General features: G+C 52.5%; 1 protein-coding gene across 1 annotated transcript in view; it reads left to right on the forward strand.

The window, feature by feature from the left end:
• Positions 1–2,352: 2,352 nt before the first annotated feature.
• ADRA1D (adrenoceptor alpha 1D) overlaps positions 2,353–21,745 on the forward strand; it is a 28,753-nt gene continuing 9,360 nt past the window's right edge. The window contains exon 1 of the mRNA XM_033185733.1: positions 2,353–4,084. Coding sequence (XP_033041624.1) covers positions 2,974–4,084 — 1,111 coding nt within the window. The 5' untranslated portion in view covers positions 2,353–2,973. The remainder of the gene's footprint in view (positions 4,085–21,745) is intronic.

The raw sequence follows: 21,745 nt of genomic DNA on the forward strand, positions 1-21,745 counted from the left end.
GGAAGACCCATATGGCAACAGACTAGGAGGCATTATTGGAGTATGAGTGAAAATCAGAGTGAGGCATGATTAGGGCCTGACCTTAGGCAGAGACGTTGGAGAGAAGGGGATGGGTTCACAAAGTCAAGTAGGCAAACACAATCAACACCACTCTAGGACTGGCTAGATTTGGGGTGGACAGTAAAACAGAAGGAGGAGTTTAGGTTTCCAACTGCAGCAATTGCATAGATGCTGGTTCCATTTTCATAAGTGAATACAGTAAGTTGAAGATTTTAGTGTCAGAGATGGTGAGTTTAACTTAGGAACATGCTTAATTCGAGGTGCTCATGAGGCATCCAAGCAAAGGGTGTGAATGGTGTGCTTGGGATGATATTGAGCTTTATCCCAGCCCTCCACTGCTAAGACCTCCTTTCAGAGAGAGACAGCTTTTTCTCTTGTTGCCCCTGCCACCAGCACATTGTGCCGGCCCCTTCCCGGATTTCAGCGTCTGATAAGCAGGTACAGGAAACTCACAAAGATCTCACAACCACTGTCCTTCCATATTCATTTCCCAAGAGCTCCAGAACCTCTGGAATCATCTTGCAGAACTTCTGAGGACCACCAAGTCCTGAAATGGAGAAAGACTTCCCCATCTTCTTCCAGGCATTCTATCTCACAACTCTTCCTACCCTCCTGGCAAGAACACCTCCAGCCAGCCTTCTGCTGGCTCTCCACACCAGAATCAGGCACACATCTCTATGTGACACCAGTCAAGTAGTCCCCAATACCCCAGCCCCAGCTCTAGGTTTAACTATGTCTCCTCTTCCCAGTCTTTGAAAACTGGCCAATCCCAGAATCGAATGGATTCCACCAGGGTTGAACCTATCCCACACTATGTGACAGCAGCCACCCATGGACACTGACCTGCCATCTACCTCTCCCCAGAGAGGAGCTCCTGGCCTCCCCTTTCAGTTCCCACTGTCCCTCCCCTCTCAGAGAGGAAGCCCAAACGCAAGATTTTACTTTTGGTCAGCTGCTGGCTAATCCCTAGAAGTCACGTTGCTTTCATTTCAACTCACTATAGCAAGTTTCCAAAAACCAAAATAAAAGATTTAATGGGGAAGGCCATGGAAGAGCTGTTTCCAAGCCATGATTATAAAAGCCTTATCTTCCTGGACTGGGCAATGGAGAGGAGGGAGGTCACCCATCTCTCAACATTTCTCCAGTTTTTTACTTTTTCTCTAAAGCAGCTTCTCATCTAAAACTCAGACATCCTGCCCCTGTGTCAACCACAACCAGTGGACACTAGGGCTAATGAGTTCTCTGTCCCCTCCCAGACACTTCTGCAAACAGGCCCTCATCTCCCTGGTAGGGCTCAAGCCCTCTTCATTCTGCAACTACAAGATGGCATTACGCTCCTTACAGTTAGTGTATCCAGCATGGTGCCTGCCATGTGCCAGCAGCCGGTATTTTTATGTTGGCTAACGGTATGATTTCTTTGCGCCTCTCCCTACCCAGTCCTGCTGCTGCGCAAGAAGCTTCTCATACCCTCTCCCACACCTGCATCCGGGGTCCATACCAGCCCCACACCTACTCTGCCTTCCATCCTCCCTGTTAAAAGCCTGCCCTGAACAAGCCCTACTCCGCTGACATACCCAGGCACTTCTCTGGGGCCCTCACCCATATTTACTCAGTTAATCCTCAGGCCAGGAGGTAGACATCACTTCTTATTCTCATTTTACAGATGAGGAACTGAGGCACAAAGAGGTCTCGCAGTTAATATGGGGCGGAGCCTGGATTCAGATGCGGAGCCAGACTGTCTCACACCAGCCCCATTTAACCATCCTGCCAAGTGCCCTTTCCCACCCTCCGGCACTTACACCCTCCCTCTTAACAAGGCCAGAACAAGAACACGGCCCCTTATTTAGGGTAGCTATAGAAAGATTTATTCCCGCATCTGATACAGAGAATGTAACAGTGTATGTAGACCAGCGTGTCTTGGGCAGGGTCCGAGGGCTGTAGCCACAGCATCCTGTTCCTGAGCCCATCGTACCCAGCCTCAGCCCAGAACAGGTTTCCGACCCTTCCTGGGCTCTCTTCATGACATCGCACTGGGCAGAGGTGTCTGAAACCCTGCCTTGGCCAGTGGCCTGAGAAAAAGGAGGTGCGGCAGATCCATGTGGGCAGTCCCAGGAAGCAACCCGCAGCGGCACTGCGCCGTCCGGTCCGCAGTCCCCAGATCCCAGGCGCTTGCTGCTCTCTGGCGGCCAAAACCGGTATCCCGAAGACCCGGGACTCGCGCCTTCAACGCACCGCGCGCCCAAGGGCACCAGCGAGTGACCGAGAGACTCGGGGGAGAGGGCGGGAGGAACAGGGACGCCGCTGAGGACCAAGCGGGAGGGGGTCCGGGAGAGGAGCGGGAGGGAACGCAAAGGGCACCGCGAGGGGAGAGGGCGGGCTTGGGCACTTGCGGAGGGGCGTGGGTGGCTGCTGCGGGACCCGAGCGCTCGGCAGCGCCGCAGCCCCCCTAGACCCCGACACACTCGCTTGTCCTGAGCGAAGGGTCCCTTCTCCTCTGGAGTGTGGCGCCCCTCTCTCTGCCCGGGTCGCCCCCTCCTCCTTCCTGGCGCTGCCCCTCCTCGGTCCCGCCCCCCGCGCCGAGTTGGGAGCGCCGCAGTGGCCGCTGCCTGCACCACCCGGCCCCGGAGCCGCCGCTTTGCCCGCTTGCTGGGCACGATCAGAGCGCCGCGCGCGTCGTCCGCGCCAGCTCTTCAGTGCTAGTCCACGGCCGGCCTCGGGGAGCCCGGCCGCCACCCGGGCCAGGCGGCTCCGCTCTCGGACAGCGGCGCTCCGGGTCACAGGAACTTAGGCAGGACCCCGACAAGACCCGCGTGCGGAGCTGCATCTGGAGCCCCGCGGCTATGCCCTGTGCTCCCCTCCCTGCCGGCCGCTGGTTCTGCGTCCCGGCCCGGCCACCGACGGCCGCGCGTTGAGATGACTTTCCGCGATCTCCTGAGCGTCAGTTTCGAGGGACCCCGCCCGGACAGCAGTGCAGGGGGCTCCAGCGCGGGAGGCGGCGGGGGCAGCGCGGGCGGCGCGGCCCCCTCGGAGGGCCCGGCGGTGGGCGGCGTGCCGGGGGGCGCGGGCGGCGGAGGCGGCGTGGTGGACGCAGGCAGCGGCGAGGACAACCGGAGCTCCGCGGGGGAGCCGGGGAGCGCTGGCCCGGGCAGCGACGTGAATGGCACGGCGGCCGTCGGGGGACTGGTGGTGAGCGCGCAGGGCGTGGGCGTGGGCGTCTTCCTGGCAGCCTTCATCCTTATGGCCGTGGCAGGTAACTTGCTTGTCATCCTCTCAGTGGCCTGCAACCGACACCTGCAGACTGTCACCAACTATTTCATCGTGAACCTGGCCGTGGCCGACCTGCTGCTGAGTGCCACGGTACTGCCCTTCTCGGCCACCATGGAGGTTCTGGGCTTCTGGGCCTTTGGCCGGGCCTTCTGCGACGTGTGGGCCGCCGTGGACGTGCTGTGCTGCACGGCCTCCATCCTCAGCCTCTGCACCATCTCCGTGGACCGGTACGTGGGCGTGCGCCACTCACTCAAGTACCCAGCCATCATGACCGAGCGCAAGGCGGCCGCCATCCTGGCGCTGCTTTGGGTCGTAGCCCTGGTGGTGTCCGTAGGGCCCCTGCTGGGCTGGAAGGAGCCTGTGCCCCCTGACGAGCGCTTCTGCGGTATCACCGAGGAGGCAGGCTACGCTGTCTTCTCCTCCGTGTGCTCCTTCTACCTGCCCATGGCGGTCATCGTGGTCATGTATTGCCGCGTGTACGTGGTCGCGCGCAGCACCACGCGCAGCCTCGAGGCGGGCGTCAAGCGTGAGCGAGGCAAGGCCTCCGAGGTGGTGCTGCGCATCCACTGTCGCGGCGCTGCCACGGGCGCCGACGGGGCGCACGGCATGCGCAGTGCCAAGGGCCACACCTTCCGCAGCTCGCTCTCCGTGCGCCTGCTCAAGTTCTCCCGTGAGAAGAAAGCGGCCAAGACGCTGGCCATCGTCGTGGGCGTCTTCGTGCTCTGCTGGTTCCCTTTCTTCTTTGTCCTGCCGCTCGGTGAGTGACCCCTCTCCCACTGGCCCCTCCTGTTCTCCCTGAGCCTATGGCGGTGTCCTCATGGCACCCAGACTTGGGCGACCCCCACCTGAACCTGGAAGGTTGGCTTAGCAAGTCCTGAGTCTCCTAAGAGGCAGGTGTGCATCACCGTTTTGTGGAGTGCCAAGGAGAGGGGCTTCATCCTCGCCAGGTTTGTTTCCCAGGCTTCTAACTTTTCTATCCTGCCCTTCTTCTCTTCCAAGCCTTGGGCTTATGCTACTGGCCCCTCTAAAAATAAAACGTCTGTGACAATCTGGGCGGGCATCTGCCCATATGTGGTCGGCAGTATATGTGTCCCCCTACAGATCCCCCTCCCGGGAGGTGGGTGCACAGAGTGGGTGGGCCTACATGTGTTCATTCATGGGCAGCAAGCCCTGGCCAGTCAACAGGTACATTAGCAGATACCGGAAGCCACCCGCTTTTCCCCAGCACTCATTCAGTTTGGAAGCTGGCCCCATTTTGAGACCCTCCCCAGCTGTGTTTCTGAGGGCCCTGGGCTCTCATTTCTGAAATCCCCTCTTGGAAAGGAAGGAGGTTGTGTAGCGATGAGAAGCGCAGGGATAGGGATAAATTATCAAACGGAAAGTTCATATTGTTAATCGTTATTTGTTGAGCTTACTGAGTCCTTGAGCTCTTCCGGGGAACTTTCCTGCTTCTTTCACAAGCTGCCCTGCAGTCCTGGGAGGTGGGCAGCTGTTTTCAGAGGCCGCCTCCTACCCCTTGAGGCCTCTCTTGGAAGCCCCGGGTCGGTGACTGGAGGCTGGACCAGTGCAAGGAGTAGAGGGGTAAGAGCATCTCTGGGGACGAATTTGCCGGGAGTCAGATCCACCCATGGCTGCAACCTCCGTAGGCCCAAGCTGGGCCTTCTCTGCCTTTCCTAGGCCTGGACCCTTTCACACTGCCAGGCTGAGTCAGGAAAGAGACAATGGCCTCCTTCCTGTGCCCCCGAAAGCCCTTTCCACACTGCAGCCACAGTGAACTTTATATATTATAAATTAGATGTGTCACTCTCCTATTAAAAGCCCTCAGTGCTTTCCGACTGTCCTGAGAACAAAATCCAAACTCTATCATCACCTATGAGAGGGTGACCTTCAAATGTGTTGTTGTCCAAACCAAAATAGGACACTATGAATATTTACACCAGGACCACAGGCTAGAACTGGGGCCGTGCAGACATGTGGTCCCCCTTCCTACAATGGAGATCTCAAAGAGAGCTGTCTCCCCCTCTGCCCTCACGGCCTTGCCGCTTCCCTCTGCTCTGGGTTCCTCCCCTCTGACCCTTTCCGGGTTTCTTGCCGGAGCCCATGCCTGTCCTCAGGCCTTTGCACTTGCTGTTCTCTCTGTCTTCACTGCCCTTCCCAATCCCTCCTGGCCAACTCTATCCTTTAGGTCTTAAATGTTCCCTCTTCAGAGGGACCTTCTTGGACCCTTGACCCTCAGTCGTGTCCTTGTTTTCTCCCTTGAAGCACAAGGTTCTCTTCCTTCACTAGATCATCGGTTGTAATTACATCTGTGCTTGGTGTATTTCTGGAACTGGCCCAGAAGCTGTGTGAGGGCAGGGCAGTGTCACCTGGGTCATCACTGAGTCCACGGCACTCAGCATGGTGCCTGGTATGTGGGGAGCAATAGAGAGCACAGCAGTGGGGACTACAGGCTCTGGCGCCAATCCCAGCTCTGCCTCTCTCCTGCTAGCTGCGTAACCGTGGGCAAATCCCTTAATCCCTCTCTGCTTGCTTTTTTATCTATAAAATAGAGAAGAGGTGATGGTAATAATGCCTATCTATAGGGCCATCGTGGAACTGTAGCTTTTGTAGTGGATACTCGATACAGGGTAAGAAATGAATAAGTAACCCTTGAAAATCATCCAGCCAAAGGTTGTTGCAGGGATGGGGCAAGCAGCTAAACCTAAGCAACACACTAGGAGAAGGAGGTAAGTAAGCAGGGAGGAGAAAGTTGGTGCCCACCCCTTTAGACATCCAAGCCCATCCCCCAGGCCCATCGCCCCAACCCCTGCTCCAGCCTTGCCCAGCTGTGCTGGGCTCCTGGGTACCCTCATTCAACCCCTGTCCCTTGGTTCACACTGGGCCCCTGTAGGGAATGCCCAACCTGTGTAGAATACCAGCTCCCTGTTTTTTTTCCTTTTAACTTCCTTTAAAATTTTAGTTTAATGCACAAATAAGGAGAAAACAATAACACAAGAATCCACATACCTGTAATCACGTATATTGAACAGATGTTAATATTTTGCCATATTTGCCTCAGACCCCTTCCTCTCTCTTTTCAAATAAATAGAACAAGCCATAACTAGATCCCCTCCTCCTGTCCCTTCCTCTTTCCCTGCCTCCCCAGAGATAAATCTGGAGTTTATCACTCTTATACAGATGTTTATACTCTTGCTACAAACATCTGTATCCATAATAATATATTGTTTTGGGTGTCTTTGAGATTTATATGAATGGCACCATGCCATGCATATCATCATTCTTCAATTTGCCATTTCACCCAACACTATGTGGCTGAGATTTATCCACGCTGGGCCATTTTCACAGCAGTACATTTGAGAGTATTCCACAGTGCATTGATCCTGCTGAATGTTAGGTTTTTCTACCTCTTCCTTATTCCAATCAACACTGCAAAAGGCCACTGTTTTCTTTGAGGTCCACATCACATGACTCCCTCTTCCAGGAAGTCATCCCTTAGTTTCCATGACCTTTGCTCCTTGCTGGCACGCACAGCTCTTTCTCAATCCTTACATTTCTGCTGTGCCTCACATGTAATGTAGGGAATTGGGGGGTGGAGGAGGCCCTACCTCCTCCTTCCTAATGATCTGTGCTGCACCAGGCTTCTCAGGGCACCTTTCCGAGTGCCTCAGAGCAGAGCCCAGGGACACTGGTGGAGCTGAATTGAGCTGAATCTGGCAATGATGAGCAAACAGGACAGAGGCCAAACAAGGAAACAAAATATTACAATCAGCCCCAGTATGGCTTAGAGGGCAGAAGCAGCAGAGAGGGAGGGCAGAGCCCATTTGGAGCAGGAGGGGTCTGAGGTTGTGCAGGAAGGAGAGGGGGCCAGGAGGTCCTGACACCCCCAGCATGAGGCCCAGGCCTGGGAGGAGGGATACACCTTTAAAGGAACAGGGAACATGGAGCAGCAACTTTTGGGGGAAATGTGGACCCCCAGGGGCTGGCATTTGTTGGTATGGAGATACCAGGTACGTGGTAGGGGATAGAGAACATTGGAAACTTGGATGCAGGGATCAAAGATTGGGATGGTTGCAGGAGCATGGGGTGCAGTCTCCCAGAAGGAGGAGGGGAGAGAAAAGAAGAAAGGATCTCAGGACAGAGCTTCGGAGAGCATTGATGTTGAAAGACCCAAAGGAGGTAGAAAAAGAGGCAGCCAGGAGGAGCAGGATGGCTGGTGAGGTGGTACCTACCTTCTCCCACGTCGTGATCACCACACCAGCTGTGACAAGCACCAGAGACGGAGAGATTGAGAAACAATGTGTGTGCCAGCAAGAAATGGGCCCACATAGGCCCTGGAAGTAAAGGCACCCAGTAGGGCCGCAGCAGGCCTGGGGTGCCCTCACTCACACTTCCGCACATGAAGCCAGGTGGTAGCAGCAGCCGCAGTGGCCTGGAGGGCATCAAGAGCCTCAGGGAAGGGCCTGGAGTCCCAGAGGAACATTGGCACTGTGAGCCATGGGCTGTCACCTGTAAACCTGGAATGCTGTGGTCAGGCCAGAGAGGCAGCACCACAGGCGGGCTGTCCTGAACTGTGGGGGCATCTAAGGACCCAAGTCACTGGCTGGGAGAGACTGGGACACAGATGTGGCACCTAAAATCCAGAGAATCCCAGAGAGTAGCTGGGGATCATCCCCCACACTTCCAGCTGCCCCACTTTCCCTGTGAGGACAAACTGCAGGGCATGTCCCCAAGGCAGGCAGAGGGTCAACGAGCACCTTAGACCTCAAGTGCCCCGATGCTACGATTTCAGGGAGCAAGGCCAGGGAGGGCAGCACCGGCTCCTCTGGGACCCCCAGGAAGCTGCTGGTGCGGGAGGTGCGGAGGTGCATGTAGAACGCCCCTCGCCTAGAGAGAGGGGAGGGCACCCTCCTGCCGCGTTCCGTGGTGATGTCCAGTTGAGCCATCTGCGCCGTGCATAGTGACCCACGACAGTCCTGTTCCCTGCCTGTGACCGGGAGGATAGCTAGTAGTGCTCCGCTTTCAGTCAGAGGTGCTCCACTTTCAGTCAGAGGTGCTCCACTTTGGAGATGGAACGTAAGGACACCAATCCCTGGGGTCTGTGGAGGAGGCGCTCTTGGCAGCCACACCCATGCCAGGTACAATCCCCTACCCTCACCGCAGCAAGCTGGTGCAGGGCTGGGTGCCATGGAAAATCACAGGGAATTGTCTAAATCTGCCCTCCTCAACGGGATCCTTCAGCCGGATGCCCTGAGGAGCCCAGACTTGCAGAGTGAGTGTGGGAGGGGCCGCAGTGAGAGCCTGCTGCCTGCGGGCTTCCAGGGAGGACCCAGAGAGAGGGGGCGTGGCTGGGGCGGGGCTGCGTCGTTGGGACAGGTGGGCCGGTTGGAAAAGTCCCTGATAAAAGCCTCTGCAGCCTCTGCGCCGAGACACTTCGTGCGAGAATCCCCTGACCCTACAGGTTTAGGCCAGTTGTTTGGCGTAGAATGCAGATTATCCTCCCTGTGGGTGTGAGGGGTAACGGAGGGGCTGGGGAAACCCTGCCCCAGGCAAGCACCCACCTGCAGAAAAGCTTCCTCCTCTCCCAGGAGCCTCCAGAGGCCGTGTCCCTCCTGCCTGATTTCATGGCGGCAGCATCTCACTGCATTTGGCTTTGGGCTGCCTGGCAAGCGTCCCCCAGCCATGCCCAGAGGTGGACTGTCTGCCGAAACCTACATACACACACAAACACACACACACACCAGCCCCACCCCTGTCATTCCTAGTGACCACTCACAGACCTCGGGCTTTCAATCCCAACTCTCTCCTGTTGGGCAGGTCACCGAGCATCACTGACCTCCGCCCTCCAAATGCCATCCACTCAAAGCAGCCCAGAGACTCAGAGCAAAGGGCCCCCCTTCAAATGCACCTCAAGGCATACAAGCTGGGCAGAGGCTCTGATATCAGAAGTCCCAGGACAGCCCAGCCAATGTCCCACTCCAGCCATCCGTGAGCCACACCTGAGCCTCTCTCCTATCTTGTCAGTCTGTGCTCTGTGACAGTGCCTGTGTCCCTCATCACCCCCAGACTTAGATGTCCCATGTACTCCTGAAACACTCTGCATGAACTTTTATCACAATGCACTGTAATTGTCAATATTCAGATATGTATCATGAAGTGTGAGGGCAAAGGGGACTACACATATGTAGGCACAGGAGTAGCAAGCAGTATTGCTGGGTTGCTATGTGATTTAGGAGACCTAAAATGTGTAGCCTATGAGAAGAGGGGTCAAGAGATGAGGCCAGTTGCCGGCTGCAGGAGAATGGATAAATAAATCGCATATTCATAGACTGGACCACTGTACAAGGAAAAATAGCAAACTACTGATGCACACATGGATGAATTTCATGGATGTTTACACCGGGCAAAATAAGCCAGATCTGAAACTAAAAGTGCACACACCTTATGATTCTGTGTAGATGAAGTTCAAAAACGGGAAACTTATCAATGGTGATAAAATCCAGGATAGCGGTTACCCACCTGTGTGTGTGCAGTGAGTGTACTAACTGGAAGAGAATGCTAGAAAACTTTCTGAAGGGCTGGGACAGCTCCAAACCTTGACCTGGGCAGTGATGACATTGGTGCATGCATATACAAGGCCATCAGGCTGTGTGCTTCAGATACACATGCTTTCTAAATTTAACTGTCTACATGTTATGCCTTCGTTACAGCTAGAGAGAAGGCAGGAAGAGGCAGGAGGGAGACTGTGAGCCATGCTTAGTGATTGGTGTCCAAGCTGGAAGGCATATTTTGGTAGCCCCGTGTAGAGAGTGGATTATGCATACATCTGAGAATCGGCCAGGTGCTAAAGGACTCATCTCCACAGGCTGCCTGAGGTTGTGCAGGGGTCTGTGGATGAAGGGGAGAGGCGAGGGGTGCTTTGTGGTAGGTCCTCAGTAATGGAATCATTGTCTCCTGGCCCAAAAGCCTGAAGAAAGGGCTGGCATTACATCTCCTGTCTGTGCTTTTGTGGCACCTGGCACATAATAGGTGCTCAGTAAATGTGTGCAGAAGAAGGAAACGGTAGAATCCATGTTCTGTTCCCATCCTGCCATGTCAAGGATCTGGGTGGCAAAGCACAGCCCTCCATTTATTTATTATTTTAATTTTCTTTTATTGTGGCAAGAGCATGTAGCATGAAAACTACCCTCTTAACACACTTTTAAGTGTAAATATCATATCATTAACTACAGCACACTGTTGCATATCAGATCCCTAGAACTTATCTATCTTGCCATACTGAAACCTTATGCCCATTGAATAGCAATTCCCAATATCCTGGCCCGCTTTCTCCCCTGGAAACCACCATCCCACTCTTTGAGTCTATGAATTTGAGTATTTTAGAGACTCCCATATAAGTGGAATCATGCAGTATTTCTCCTTCTGTGACTGGCTTATTTCGCTTAGCGTAACAGCCCTCTATTTAAAGACAACTCTTCTTATCTGTCATGGGTTGGGGGTGATTCCCCATTTTTGTGACCTAAAAAAAAAATCTTTAACAGAACAGTTAATATTTATTGAGTGATTATTATGAGTAAACAATGAGCTAGGGTTGGGGTTTTTTCATGTTTTTATCATGGAAAGTTTCAAACAGATACATTGGTAGAAAGAACCCCTGTTAGTATAATGAACCCCTGTGTACCTGTGACCCATCTTCAACCCAAAGCTAACCTCGATTCTTTCCATCCTCACCCACTTTCCCGTCACTCCAGATTATTTTGGATTTTTTTTTTTTTTTTTTTTTTTTTTTGAGATGGAGTCTCTCTGTCTCCCAGTATGGAGTGCAGTGGCGCAATCTCAGCTTATTGCAACCTTCGCCTCCCGGATTCAAGTGATTCTCCTGCCTCAACCTCCCAGGTAGCTGGGATTATAGGCATGCACCACCATGCCCAGCTAACTTTTGTATTTTTAGTAGAGATGGGGTTTCACCATGTTGACCAGGCTGATATCTAACTCCTGACCTCAGGTGATCCACCCGCCTTGGCCTACCAAAGTGCTGGGATCACAGGCATGAGCCACTGCGCCCAGCCACTGTAGATTATTTTGAAGAACATCCAGATACAGTATCCCTTCATCTGTAAATCCTTCAATGTATAGTTCTAGAAGATAATAACTGTAAAAAAAAGAGGCCACAATTCATTATAAAACATAAAATAAAATCATTTAATATCATCAAATATCTACTTAGTGTTGAAATGTTGCTGTCTGCCTCGTAAATTTTTGATTGGTTGGTTTGAAGCAGAATACACAGAAGGAGCACACATCACATGTGGTCGATTTGCCTACTAGGTTTCTTTACTTGGTAAGCCTCCACTGCTTTTTTTTTCTTTCCATTTATTTAGTGACAAAACCAGATTGTCCCCAGGTGTATCCCACAGTCTGGAGTTTGCATCTCCACAGTGCCATTTAACATGTCCCTCTGTTCCCTGTACTTCCTGGGTGCAGGTTTGGTCTGGTAAGAATTCTTCTCTTTTGTGATGTCAAGATTGACCAGAGTTCATGTGCTATCAGCCTGCTCTGTCCATTACAAAGTGACCCATCAGCCTTTCACCCGCTGGTTTTGGCAGCCACTGACCATGGCCTGGACCCATTATATCACTGGGGCTTGAAGTAGGGATGTTCTAATCCTGTCATTCCTTCTGCATTTATTCACTAGCATTCTAAAATGATTTCACCACTAACTGTTTGGTTTAAATAGAATCTGTACAGCAAAGGCAGGGAAGATGTTCCATATTCCTCTTTATTTATCAGAGGAAGAGTCAGTTCTCTAGCATTCTTTCCAGATGTGACCACTGAGGCTGCTTTAGTACCATGGTAATGTCATTATTTTTAGACATCCTTGCTGTTCCAGCACATCACAGACATCATTGTTTTGGGCTTGGCCAGTGGGTACTCCTTCCAGTTGGCTTCTGAGATCTTTGGCAGAACCTGGAGCATCTTGAGCTCTTCTTTACTTTCTGGTCTGATAAGATGCTTCAGGTTCAGCTTGCATTTTTTCTGCCCTAGACCTGGAATTAGCCATTTCTCTAAAGAGCCCTAGTCTCTTTAAATGGAAGATGACTGTCTGAGCTGTTCATTGGTACTGAGTTGGTCACTGATTCAATGGATAGATCTAGGAAATACATTTTATTTTCGGTAGAAGAAAAACACAACACTGTTGGGGGCTTCTGTCCTTGGGCATATATTCCTCCTCTGCCTCCCCTGAAGATCTTGTCCTCTGCCCAGCTCCTGCTGATATGTTTGTCCCAAACATCTGACGAACTGTTGATCACCCTGCTCCATTCATTAAAGATCTGGGCATCGGAATCACACTGTTTTCTCCCCACTCCCCCCCCTACCCTGGTCATCAGTGTGACTCCACTGTACTGAGGATGACCCATGATGACACTCTGGCCTTGAGACTACAGTGACCTTCCCCTCCTCCCCTCCTCCAAGGCCTATGCCCTGGTCCATGTGCCCATTTTAATCTCCCTCCCCCAGAATTCTCAGCGAAGCTCTTCCTCCTGAGTCCATCTGCTCCTGTCCTCCCTGCTTGGCTCCCATTACACCTGCTTATCAACTCCAGCCTTGACCAGGCCTTCAACTCCCTGCCCTCACCTTGCCTCCCAGTCGATTACGCATCCCTTCCTTAGCCAGCTCGCATGATCTGTCGCCTCATCCTCTCTTGCTGTCTTTAATTCCCTCACTTCCTCGTAATTCTGTGAGCCCCAGATCCTGAATTACACCATTCTTCCCTATGATGTCCTGGTAAATTTTTAACAATTGGCTCTGAGATGGAGGCTGATTTATAGTGTCTGCCTATTTTCATGGTGTAAATATTCCAAAGAGAGATCACAGCATTTCTGAAATTGTAGCAAACTAGTACAAACCAAGGTCTAGCTGAGCACTTGCTGGAGAAAAGTCACACTTTCCATAGTCAGGCTGCTGCCTTGACGCAGCTCTCAGGGTCTCCCCAAAAGTCCTGCAGATTCTCTGTGAGCTCTGACTCTCTCTCAACCCTTTTTCCTTTCTAAGGAGCCTTACTCTTTCAGTTACTCCTCAATCGTCTTTGTCTCCCACCTGTCTCCTGTCCACACACAGAGCACATCAACATGTCCAGAGCTTTCTTAAAGATTCTCCCTCAATCACGTGGACCCCTTTGTCCTCAGCCTTCCCCCACTTAGTGCTGTAGTCTTTCATATTCTTTGCTACTTACCCTCTTAATCTTTTTTTTTAAAGATTAGTAGCTGCTTTATTTTATTTTATTTGTTTTTTATTTTTTGAGACAGAGTCTTGCTCTGTCACCCAGGTTGGAGTGCAGTGGCATGATCTCTGCTCACTGCAACCTCCGCCTCCCAGGTTCAAGTGATTCTCCTGCCTCAACCTCCCAAGTAGCTGGGACTACAGGCGCCCACCACCATGCCCGGCTAATGTTTTAAATTTTTAGTAGAGATGGAGTTTCACCATGTTGGCCAGGCTGGTCTCAAACTCCTGACCTCAAGTGATCTGCCCACCTTGGCCTCCCAAAGTGCTGGGATTACAAGCTTGAGCCACTGCACCCAGCCGACCCTCTTAACTCTTAAAAGAATATCCCGTCAGCTGGGCGTGGTGGCTCACACCTGTAATCCCAGCACTTTGGGAGGCTGAGGTGGGTGGATCACCTGAGGTCAGGATTTTGAGACCAGCCTGGCCAACATGGCGAAACCCCATCTCTACTAAAATACATTCATACATACATACATACATACATACAAAAATTAGCCAGGCATGGTCGCATGCGCCTGTAGTCCCAGCTACTTGCAAGGCTGAGGCAGGAGAATCGTTTGAACCTGGGAGGCGGAGGTTGCAGGGAGCGGAGATGGAGCCATTGCACTCCAACCCGGGTGACAGAGCAAGACTCCATCTCAAAAAAATGAATAAATAAATAAAAGTCCCGACATTGTCTTGATTAGAACACCTTCTTCCACCTGCCACGTGCATCAGCCCCACTCAGGGTAGCTCCTGCCATTCTCACACCTGCCCCAGGGCTAAGGGCACACACTTCCCTGGATCTGCCTTGGCACTGTCACTGGAGGCTGCCAGATCCTCACATTCAGAGGGCTCTTTTTACTTTCTTTCTTTCTTTCTTTTTTTCGAGAGACAGAGTCTCTCAGAGCAGAATAATGGAGTGAAAATTTTGTTTTAATTGTTTTTAAAGAAAGAGATGGGGTCTTCTGTTGCCCAGGCTGGGGTGCAGTCATATGATCACAGCTCATTGCAGCCTCCAACTCCTGGGCTCAAGCAATCTCCCACATCTCAGCCTCCCCAGTAGCTGAGACCACATCTGGCTAGGGGTCTCTTTTAAGTCCTTTCATTCACTCCTATATGTCAGTTTGTCCCTCTCCCCTTTCTTCTTATGATCCTTAATATATCTCTCCCATCCCCATCCTGGTCCTCTGGCTGCTCCTTCTCAGCCTTCCTCGGAGACCCCTCTGCCCTTCAGATCCACATTTCCAGACAAGCCCTCTTCAGCTCCAGCCCCAAGTCCAGCTGCTAAGGTCCCAGCAGCCCCTCAGACGGCCTGTATTCATTTCCTGTTGCTGCTGTAACAAATTACCATAAACTGAGTGGCTTCAAAGAATATATTACCTCCCAGTTCTGAAGGCCAGAAGTCCTAACATCCAAGCCTCAGCAAGTCGCGTTTCCTCTGGAGACATGGGGAGAATTCTCTCCCTGTCCCCTTACACCTTCTAGAGGCCACTGGATGCCTCGGCTCGTGGCCTTGCCTCCATCCATCCGCAGAATGGTCCGACTGCCGCTTCTGTTGCCACCTCTCCCTCTCTGGCTCTGAGCCTCCTGCCTCCTTCCTTCCCGTCTGAGGAGTCTTGTCATTCTTTTGTGCCCACCTGGATTCTCCAGGACAATCAGCCCATCTCAGGATCCCTGTGCCATGGAAGGTGACATTCACAGGTCTGGACGTCTTGGGGGCATTATTCCATCTACCACACTCCCACACGCCAGCCACACTGTCCTCCTCTTCTAGGCCCACCTTTCTGCTTCTCCCCTCAAGCCTGCCACTCCCAGCAAATTCTTCATCTTGGCAAATGGCATCTCTGTCTGTCCTCTGGAGTCCAAGTCAGGAACCTGAGCATCAGCCTCAGCTCCTCCTCATGCCCCACTCAGACACTCCAATCTCCCAAACATCCCTCAGTCTGTTTTGTTTTTCCCATTCCCACTCTCCCACCTTAATTAACTAATCACAAACACATATATCCTGCATGCCAGGTGCTGTTCGAATCATTTTATCCCCCAACAGTCCTATGAGGTAGATGCTATTAGCAGCCCCATTTACAGATGAGAAAACTGAGGCACCAGAGAGGTTGAGTAATATGACCAAAGTCCCCCCAGCTTATAAGTGTCAGATCCGGCATTGTAACCCAACTACTGTGGCCCCAGAGTCCATGTTATTTCTTGCCTGGGTCAGAGGTCGGGCTGGGGCCAGGGTTAAGGGCCGTAGTCAGAAGCCACGTATTCAGCTTTCCATCTCACTGAAGCCCTCAGCCCCTACACACATCCCCCAGGCTCACTTCCATGTCTTGGATACTGGCCACGAGGAGATCTTGAGGACTGCCATGGGACGTGGCCCCTTCCTGCATGGCCCGATCCTCTCCCAGGCCCTGGCAGACCCCCAGAGTCCCTGAGGAAGTCTCTGAGTCCCTAAGCCCATCTCTGCCCCAACCTGAGCCCAGGCCTGCTGTGCACCCCCCAGCCCTGCCATGCACCCTGTGCACGCTGGAGGGTAGGACTTCCCTCACTTTGCAACTGGTCACCTAGGAGAACAGGGTCTTGAGTCTCTGAAAGTCAGTGTGCAGCCCAGTAGGCAAAGCCCAGGCGGCTCAGTGCTGGGACTCCTGGACAGCACGGCCACTGCCTGGGAACCTTCTCTCCCCTGCTATTAGTGCTGCTCTGCTCACACCCAGGAGCCATTTGTCAGTGTGGCCCCAGAGCCGAGAGGCTCATGCCTGGATCAGGGTCCAGCCTGGCCATGGGGCAGAACTGCAGCCTTGGTCACTCAGAGCTTGGGTTGTGGCCATTCCAAAACCACAAATCAGGAAATAAGTGAGTTAAGAAGTGACAACAAAGAGGAGAAAGAAGGGGGAGAAAGATGGAATGTGGGAAGAGAGAAGGAAGAAGAGGAGGCAAACAAAGAGTCAAAGAGAAATGGGTGGGACGTGGTGGAGGCCTACAGGAGGCAAGAGGATGCAGGACAGGCCTGTGGCTCATCTCCCTAACTTGGGCTCCATCAGGCAGCCTCCATTGCTCTAGGAGCTGCCCTCCCTTCACCTGCCCCTCAGCTACAGAAGGGAGTCAGGGGCCAGCCCCAGGTAGCTCAAGGATCCCAAGGCAAACACAAGGGCACAGAAGGACTTCTGACCTACGCCTGGTGCATCTCAAGTGAGAGGACCCTGTCAGTTACTTCTCACCACAGAAAATTGGTGATGCAAGGAAGGCAAGAGACTTGGCTTGGCACAGCAGGCCCCATGGTGCCCTCGACTCACCCCTTCAAGTCTTCACAATCCATCTGAGATCTGGACCATATCCAGATCACCTCCTCCTAACAGGTTTCCATGATTGTGTCCCCTTCAAAACGGCCTTATCTCTTACCACTCTCCTCCTCCCCTTCTCCACTTTGGCAGTCCTAACTTCCTGGGTGTCTCTCCAACTTGTCAGGCACCCTGCTGCCTCAGGGCCTTTGCACATGCTTTTCCCTCTGCCTGGAATTTTCTTTCCTCAAATAGATGCATGGCTCACTCCTTCACAGGGTCTTCAGGTCTCAGCTCAAGTGTACTGTATTAGAGAGGTTTGCTGTCCCTTTATAATGTAGCAAAGAGGACCATGAAGGACAGAGGTCCCAGCCTCTCCTGGGGAGGGCTGCTACTGAGCTCCAAGATTAGGGCCATTGCGTGAGCAGCTGAGCAAACTGTGGGAGAGGAAGGGAGTCTGGGGCTGGGAATTCCTTCTCTCCTAGCCCTGCTGGCAGGGTGGGAGGAAACTGAATATCTAGAAGGATAGGGTGTTTTTACTCCTCTGTATCTCTGTGGCCAGGGGAATGGCTTACTATGGATAGAAAAGTCCCAGTGGAGGAGAGGGCAGGAAGATGGGGGAGGCTGAGGTGCAGCCTGATATTTCATGGTCATCTACAAGTTATGGAGCAAGGCTGGCTGTGAATTCTGTCAATCTGCCAAGAACAAGTTCCTTCTGGTGATGCCAAAAGAGTGCTATTAATCACACAGTCCGCCCCTTGACTTCAGCGCCGTCTGTCCTCAGCAAGCCTTGGCCAGTCAGTTGCTCGGCTCCAGCCATGTCCCTCCCTGCCTTAGCAGCATCTCAGCAGCTCCTGCAGGCCTGGCCATTCCTGTTCCTTAGGAAAACTGACTGGCTTATGATAATCTGGGCTGTAAACAACCGCCTGCTTCAGTTTCCCCAACAATATGTGGGCCAGGTCAGCCCCGCCAATACACCAGAGAGTGGCTTTTCTTGCTGACACAGGAGAGGCCCCACTTCTTCTGACCAGAGGATGCCCAGTCCCCCAAACATTAGGTTAGACTCCTGGCATGGGCACCCCAATACAGGGAATGGGGAAGGCAGGCTGGAGCAGCCCAGCCAGCTGGATGGTGACTTGCCACATGGGAGAACAAGAACAAGAAACAGAGAGGAGCAGGTGGGAGTGCTATTTTTTGCCATCTCCTCCCTGCGTCCTTACTGGGTCTCCTCAGAGGTGGGTTCATGCAGCCATGCTCACCCCCACCCCACTGCAAGTCTCCTGTTGAGTGGGGAGAAATGAACACAAACGTGTACACTCAGGCCCCACCTTTCCCCAGCAGGGGGCAGAAGAGTGATGATGGCCATTAAGGGCTAATCCCTGGTCCCAAGGTTTTGGGGATCAAGCAAAAACACTTGAAGACGTGTCCATGCACTGACAAAGAATGTCTTGGGTCGGGTTCCCTAGAAGCAGAATTTGAGATGGGGGTTCTTCTTGAAGGATTTTGTTTTTTTCTAACATATCTCACGGTGCTGGGTGATCTTTTTTCTTTTTGAGACATGGTCTCAAAAAAAGGCAGGTACATGCAGCCACCTGCATGGTGGCTGCATGTACCCACCTCTGTTGCCCAGACTGGAGTGCAGTGGTGCAATCATAGCTCATTGCAGCCTCAACCTCCCACATTCAAGTGATCCTCCCACCTCAGTCTCCCAAGTAGCTGGGGCTACAGGTGTGCACCACCACACCTGGCTAATTTTTATATTTTTTTATAGAGATGGAGTTTTGCCATGTTGCACAGGCTAGTCTAGAACTCTTGGGCTAAAGAGATTCACCTACTTCAGCCTCCCAACGTGCTGGGATTTATGTGCATGAGCCACCATATCCAGCCTGGATGATTTTTTTAAAAATAAATATTTTATTTTATTTTTTAGAATCAGGGTTTCCCTAAATTGCCCAGGCTGGGTTTGAACTCCTGGGCTTAAGCAGTCCTCTCGCCTCAGCCTCCCAAGTAGCTGGGACTACAGACATGCACCACTGTGCCCAGTTAGGAATTTTTTGAAAGAGGGATTTCAGGAGACACCTGTGAGGGAGGACAGGAAGCCAGAGGGGAAGAGCTAAAGCCAGGATGTGGTTGAGGCAAAGCTTGGCCTTAGCACAACCCCACAGGGATCCCTGGTGCAAGAAAGGCAGAACAGGACTGTGCTGAGGCAAGGGACCCAGCCTTCTCTATCACCACATTGGCTGTCATTGGCTGCAGGCTGTCCCCTTGGGAAGCAGGTGTCATGGATCCAGTCGAAGCAGCTCCCACTGACTGAGGGCAGTTGTCCAGAGAAGGCACAACGGCCAGCCTCTGACAGCAAACACTGCACCTGGGGGGCCCTGGGCAGGGCACCAACAGTACCTGACTTCAAGCATAAAAGAGACTTTGTGAGCAAAGACTTGAAGGAGGTGAAAGAGATGGCCAAGTAGCTCTCTGGGGTTCCTCCCAGGAGTCTGGGGTCATTCTGATACTCTCTCCAGCTAGCAAGCACCACCCCAACCCTTCTGAGCAGTCTGGATGGATGGACGTGGAGCTGAACCTGATGTGGCAGGCCCTGCAAGGCGCCCTTGAGGACATGCAGGCCAGCAAATGCCACATGGCCTGGTGTAAGCAGAATGAAGCGTGCTCCAAGCACACATGCTCCAGAAGCCGCTATCACCCCCTCAAACCCCAGCAGAGCAGGAAACCACAGGAACACCCTTGAAGAAGGTTCTAGGCTGAGCGGAGGCTGAGCTCCAGGGGAAATGCCCTCTATAGAGAGAGGAGGAGGACTAGCCTCCTCGATAGACCAGCCTTGTGAAAACCCAGAGGCTGCCGGGCGCGGTGGCTCATGCCTGTAATCCCGGCATTTTAGGAGGCCGAGGCGGGTGGATCACCTGAAGTCAGGAGTTCAAGACCAACCCGGCCAACATGGCAAAGCCCCATCTCTACTGAAAATACAAAAAATTAGCCGGGTGTGGTAATGGGCACCTGTTTTCCCAGCTACTTGGGAGGCTGAGGCAGGAGAGTTGCTTGAACCTGGGAGGCGGAGGTTGCAGTGAGCTGGGATCACGCCATTGCACTCTAGCCTGGGCAAGAGAGCAATACTCTGTCAAAAAACAAAAAAAAAAAGACAGAAAGACAGGAAGGAAGGAAGGAGGGGGGAGGAAGAAGAAAGGAAGAAGAAAGGAAGAAAGAGAGAGAAAATCCAGAGGTGGGATGGGCTCACCGCTGGTGGGGCAGCTGCCAGGAAGAACAAAGGGAGTGGCTATGCCTCCTGACCCCAGTGCCCCTGGAAGCCCAAGGGGAGTTCTGTTTCTATGTTTAAGTGATGTCAGGAGAGGACCAGGAGCTTCAGGACTAGACCAACTCAGATACATGTCCTGACCCTAAGGGCTACTTGCTCTCTGGGTAACTAGAATCGTTCTGCAAAGCCGGATGCCATGAGGATTCATTGAGAACTACATAAAAGGCCCAGGACGGTGCCTAGAAGGTACTGAATACTCGGAAAGCATTAGCTCCCTTTTCCTTCCTCTGCACATTAGAGGCCACCTATTCAAGTGCCATTTACTTGTTCATTCAACAGATATTTCAGAGTTCCTACTTCGTTTGAGTCAGGCACTTGTGCTAGAGGCTGGGATAAAAAGAAAAACATATTGAACAGTGCAAAAACATGCCTTTTAGAAAATTTTTCAGGCCAGACACGGTGTCTTACTCCTGGAATCCCAGCACTTTGGGAGGCTGAGGCGGGAGGATCACTTGAGGTCAGGGTTTCAAGACTAGCCTAGGAAACATAGCAAGACCCTGTCTTTACAAAATAATAATAATAATAATAATAACAATTAGCCAGGTGCAGTGGCACGTGCATGTAGTCCCAACTAATTGGAAGGCTGAGGCAAGAGGCTCACTTGAGCCCAGGAGTTCAGTGAGCCGTGATTGCACCACTACACTCCAACCTGGGTGACAGCAAGACCCAGTCTCTAAAAACTTAAAAAAGAAAAGGAAGGAAGGAAGGAAGGAAGGAAGGAAGGAAGGAAGGGTAATCCCATCCCTGCCTTCAAGAAACCAAGAGTCACATAGAGTAGATGGAGCAATAGCAAATTGATTGAACCTGTAGTTGCATGGGAAAGGACAGCTGAGCCAGGCTGGGTGGGGAGACATCTGACCTGGGGCTGCAGGGACTTGGGGAGGAGGCTCCTGGGAGCAGCAAGTCCTGGCAGAAAGACAGAAGGAGCCCAGCTGTGTGGGAGGATCTGCTTGGGGCTTAACGTGGCTGAATTTGGGGGAAGACAGGACAAAGACAGCACTAGCCCTAGAAACGTTGTTTCCTTGTGGGCAGCAACATGTTTCGATTGATTCCTCTGAGCCACCGGAAGCCACTGACAGTTTTCAGAAGGGAAAGGAGAGAAACCAGCTTTTAAGGAAAAGTCTCCCAGCAGCTGTGTGCAGAGTGAAAAGGATATGGTTTGAGGCCAGGGGCTGTGAGACCAGGGGCTGTCAGGGGCTGCTGCCGCCACCTAAGCAAAATGAAATGACAGAGCAAGCCAAGGCTTAACGAACATGGTGAAGTGCGCGGGGGACCTGCGAAAAAGGACATCTACCGCACAGGACGTGGTGACCAGTTGGATGTGTAGGATACAGAGGAGGGATTCATTCAGCAAACTCAGCAAGTATTGTGCACCTTCTGTGTGCTTGATATGCCTCTGAGGTCTTCTTGGCAATGGGAATGCAGCACCAAGCAAAACAGACCCCAGCCCCACCCCAGGGATGTTCATTGCAGGGAGATAGACAACAGACATATGAATCGTGACTCAAATAGGACACAGGGTGACAAGTACCATGAGGCACAACAGAGCAAGCTG

Source organism: Trachypithecus francoisi, unplaced genomic scaffold, assembly GCF_009764315.1.
Source record: "Trachypithecus francoisi isolate TF-2019V2 unplaced genomic scaffold, Tfra_2.0 Lachesis_group21, whole genome shotgun sequence".
NCBI lineage: Eukaryota > Metazoa > Chordata > Mammalia > Primates > Cercopithecidae > Trachypithecus > Trachypithecus francoisi.